Here is a 5,193-nt window from a genome sequence, read left to right as displayed (position 1 = left end):
ATGTTATATAGTACCAGCCACACCCCACATCCTGTCATCAGTCATTATGTCTCAATCACCGGTTTCCAGAAGATAAAGAATCCTATACCAGATGATCTTGTACGCTAGTGTTTCTTCCTCTGAACTATAGAACTACAGCAACATGTAATGCTTCGGCTGACTTATGCTTGCTTGCATTCATTATTGACTTTCATGCAATTATTGGACTTCTTGATAAAGCCTCTAGAGATTCTACCAATGTGTAGTGGGGTGGGTGAAGGTTATTGAATTCGTCTAGTTTTAAATCAATCGACGTGGAGTTGTATAACATAGCAGGCCTCAGAGAAATTGTTGGCACTAATTTCCATTCCATTCAACTCTCCTGCGTTTCTCCAATCTGCAATGGCTGCCCTTTTCTTATTAGTTTCAAACCTTTTTATATTCTTAGTCTCCGCTCTTTCTCATTCTCCCAATAATCTCTCTCATCATCACCACCAACAACGTCAAGAAGAATTGCTCTTAGGATTCAAAGCTTCAGTTGCCAAGAATGGCACTTCTTTGGTTGATTGGAATCGCAATCACCACTTCTGCAACTGGTCTGGTATTATTTGTCACTCCTCTTCTCACTCTATCCGTACCATAAATTTAACACAAAAAGGTTTAGATGGCACAATCTCTCCTTTGGTGGGAAATATCTCCTCTCTTCGAATTCTAGATCTCTCACTCAATACCCTCACTGGTACAATTCCACCTCAGCTCGGCCAACTCCGAAATCTATGGATACTTTCCTTGCACTACAATCAATTGCAAGGAATCATTCCTCCCTCTCTCTCTGGCTGCCGCAGTTTGCATGCTCTGGATCTCTCATGGAACCAACTGCATGGCAGCATTCCACCAGAGCTCACTCTTCTTACAAGTTTGAGGTCTCTCCATTTGGGCTTTAACATTCTCACGGGTACCATTCCGCCCTCTTTGAAAAATGTATCAGCCTTAGTTAAAATACTTTTGGCTCAAAATGAGCTCCATGGCCCTATTCCTTCTGAATTGGGAACGCTTACTGACTTAGAGGTGCTTAGCTTATTTGGAAATCATCTCAGTGGAAACCTACCAAACTCCTTGGGAAATTGTTCCCGTCTCAGACTACTTCTCTTAGCAAGAAATCGATTCAGTGGAACGGTTCCAATGGAGCTGGGTAAGTTGAATCTTCTCATGAAACTTTTTGTAAACAATAATCAGCTTGTTAGTGACAGCAGAAACACATTGGCCTTTCTCATCGCTCTCACAAATTGCTCCCATTTGCAAACTCTAGAAATGAGAAACAATCATTTTATTGGTATATTGCCACCATCCATAGGCCAATTGTCTTCCAATCTCAGTCTCTTGTCGTTACAAGGCAACATGATAACTGGAACCATACCACCACAGATCGCCAATCTGACAAACTTGAATTACTTAGATTTAGGCGAAAACCTTTTCAGGGGCAGTATTCCCACTGGAATCAAAGGATTACATGAGTTGGAAAGATTGTATTTGAATGGAAACAAGTTAGAGGGAAGAATTACAAGTGATATCGGTCAAATGCAACATCTCGGACTCTTAGATCTAAGCCACAACCAGTTCTCTGGAAATATACCAGATTCTCTTTGTAGCTCGCAGCAGCTAAGATATCTTTATCTTGACCACAACAATTTATCAGAGAACATCCCTGCTAGTTTGGAGGGATGTCAGAAGTTGGAACTCCTTGATTTGTCTTACAATAAACTAGGGGGAAGGATACCTCGTGAAGTCATTGCAAGCCTTAAAGACCTGCAATTATACCTTAATCTTTCATGGAATTCTCTGGAAGGGTCGCTGCCACAGGAGATGAGTAAGATTGTTATGGCTCAAGCCATTGATATATCTGGAAATCGGCTTACTGGGGCTATTCCTTTTTCTCTAGAAGAATGCACAGCATTAGAGAATCTGAATCTGTCCCATAATGCCTTCGTGGGTCCAATACCAGTTTCACTCTCTAAATTAAAAAATCTCCAAGAATTAGATCTATCTTTCAATAATCTGTCAGGGCAGATTCCAGAAGCAGGGCTGTTTCCAAATAGAACTGTTGTAGCATTTTTTATTGGGAACCCAAACCTATGTGGCCCGAAAAATTATTCATTGCCTCCATGTCCAAATCAGAACAGGGGAAAACATTCCCTGCTAATAAAAATAGTCTTATCAGTTGTTGGAACCATTGTATTGGTATCATGCTGCTTCATTATAGGATTTGTATGGAGGCCTAAACTTTCAAGCCAACTAATCCATCCCTCAAGCTCTATGTTTGGAAGGCTCAGCTATCAAAAATTTTCTTATCAGGATCTTGTCATTGCAACAGCTGGATTTGATGAGTCAAATTTGCTTGGAGTGGGTAACTTTGGATCTGTCTACAAAGGCATCTTGAAAAATGGAGAGGTAATTGCCATCAAAACTCTTAATTTGCAAAATGAAGAAGCTCTTAAGAGTTTCAAGAGGGAGTGTGAGTTCTCAAAGAGGATTCGACATCGCAATCTCATCAAAATCATAAGTGCATTTTACTACCCTGACTTCAAAGGTTTGGTTCTTAAATTTGCATGTAATGGGAGCTTGGAAAAACAATTGCATCCTGTCAGGGATGATGAAGGCTTTTGCAAATTGGGATTGAGGGAGTGTTTGAGCGTTGCTGTAGATGTGGCTTATGGAATGGAGTACTTGCATCATGATTGTCCTTTACAAATTGTGCACTGTGATTTAAAACCCAGCAATGTTCTCTTGGATGCAGACATGACAGCCATTGTCACTGATTTTGGTATATCCCGTTTGACTGGTACGAATACCATAGATTCACTGAGTACTACAACAATTGCACTCAAAGGATCTATTGGATACATTGCTCCAGGTAGTTTCTTTGAGTTTTCTTTCTTTTGGTATTGTCATTTTCTTTATTAGCTTTTTTCTAAAGAATGTAATGAACAAAATTGATTGCAGAGTATGGATTGGGAGGGAATGTGTCTACAAAAGGAGATGTTTACAGTTTTGGGATTCTGATATTAGAGATGGTTACAAGGAAGAGGCCAAGTGATGACATGTTTGTGCGAGACATGAGCTTGCAAAAGTGGGTGAGAACAGCTTTTCCAGAAAGACTTGTAGAAATTGTTGATAGCGAGTTGTTGAGAGGTGTCAATGAAATGATGGAGGACAATAAATGTCTTGTTTCTTTGATTCATGTTGGTTTGCTTTGTAGCAGTGAATTGCCAATAGATCGACCTTCCATGAGAGATGTAGCCAAAATGCTTGACAGCCTGAAGACATCTTTGATGAAAGGTAGTACAGTACCTGATTCCAAATATTCAAGAACTTCTATAGCAGAACTTCTGGACAAAACCAATCCCACTGAAAAATTGGCAGCCGATACTGGAAGTTCTACAGTTTAGATATTTATGACTTCAATTAAGAGTTTTTTCTCCTTTATGTTTTATTCTCTTCCATCTTCTTTCCAGTAAAATCCACTTTTCTAAGTTGTAATTCCAGTTCATGTGTTTACATGAAATATGTTCTAGAAAGTCTGATGTTGTCAGTACACACTAATTTAAACAATGGAAACTATGTTCACAGATTGCCCTGTTTATAGGACTTGCAGAAGTTTAAAATTGCTATTCTTTGATCATTTCCAGATAACCAAATATTCTTGTAGATCAAAATCACAGACCAATTTTGATGTTGTATTCGTCCCGTGAGACGAGAGAGCATGAATATATATTTAAAGGTTGTCCATTTTTCAGTTTTAAAAATGATGGATCGTGGAGCTAATTCCACAATCAATAACTATATATATATAATATAATTAGCTTAAAACGAATGATCCACAGCTTGCAGGGGTGGCACAGTTGTTTGCTTCAGTTTTAAAATTATTCGTCGACGACTACATTTTGAATCTCATAAAAAAAAAATTCAATTTCTTTGAAACAGATATAGCTGCCATTATCTAATAGATAGATAGATGATACATAGATAGATAGATATCAGTATTAGTTTACAATTTAATTTAATTAGTAGACTTATATTTTAAAATAAAATTAATGTAAAAAAGCTGTGAAATATCAAACTGAAGATATTTAATTGTATTTATAATATCAACTTAACAAATTTACATCTATTATACAAACATAAAATACATTAGATATAATAATTTTTACATAATTAATAATTTGATTGATTTATTTTATGTCAAAGTGAAAATATTTTTTGTTGAAGAAGCAACTTTAATTTTTAAATGAATATATAAAATTAAAAATATTATTTGAATATACAAAAATTAACTATAATCATTTATATTGATTCAATTATTTACATTGAATATTATTATAGGAAATTTGTAAAAATAAAAGTTATCACATATTAATCAAAATAAGAAATGTAAATTAATAAGATAATCTAAATTATATTCCTGACACCAACTATAATTTAACCCTAAATATAAAAGTTATCTTTAATTCTCATTCCAATAAGGGCCTATTTGTTTGTCGAAATCGAAGCGGAATCGGTATTTGCTAATTCCTAAAATTTGTAATCCACAGTTTGGATGCACCAAATTGGAATTGAAGTTTGGGTTCTGTATTCCCATTTTGGCCAAAAAGGAGGATTTGTCGATTCCACCTTAGGAGGTGGAATTGGAATTGGCAATTCCAATTCCTATTCCCCCCCTAATGGATTGTTTCCTCTAGTTGCTTTGTTTGTTATATGATGCTTGGCAGGAACATTCTTCACCCCTTGATCATAAGCCATTTGCCAGAGATGGATTCAAGGGTTTGAAGCCCTTATGCTCTGTACTTCTCTGATCTGTTTAAGAGATAATGATAGCATTAAGATCCTTGTGTTTGATGTAAGGGAAAGCTCTTAGAAATGGTTTCCCAAGTTTCCTTGATGGAGATGTGACATGAGAACTTCCATGCAAAATTATGCCCAGTACTAAATTATCTAATGTTTGATTGTATTGTGTGGTGTATCAATACGGGGAAATCATTTTTTTTATGAACCATATATGGTTTCTAAATGGCTTTCTAAATTAAAACAAACAAAAAAACTTCATTCCAATTTTAGCTTTGTACAACCATATGCAAGAAAAACATCTTCCCCATCAAATTCTAGGTGAGGCAAATGTATCGAATCATATTCCCAAAACTGAATTCTGGATTAATAAAT

General features: G+C 36.2%; 1 protein-coding gene across 1 annotated transcript; it reads left to right on the top strand.

Moving 5' to 3' along the window:
- Nucleotides 1-243: 243 nt before the first annotated feature.
- On the top strand, nt 244-3,605 carry LOC149559038 (uncharacterized). The gene is made up of 2 exons (XM_089832992.1): nt 244-2,890; nt 2,980-3,605. Exons 1-2 carry the CDS (start codon nt 382-384, stop codon nt 3,423-3,425), a joined length of 2,955 nt encoding a protein of 984 aa, XP_089689118.1. The 5' UTR covers nt 244-381; the 3' UTR covers nt 3,426-3,605.
- The last annotated feature ends 1,588 nt before the right edge of the window (nt 3,606-5,193 follow it).

Source organism: Cupressus sempervirens, chromosome 5 (genome assembly GCF_028749045.1).
Source record: "Cupressus sempervirens isolate cs-2001-9-10 chromosome 5, ASM2874904v1, whole genome shotgun sequence".
In the NCBI taxonomy this organism is placed as follows: Eukaryota; Viridiplantae; Streptophyta; class Pinopsida; order Cupressales; family Cupressaceae; genus Cupressus; species Cupressus sempervirens.
Note: the sequence above shows the minus strand (reverse complement) of the source record. Positions and strands in the feature narration are given on the sequence as shown.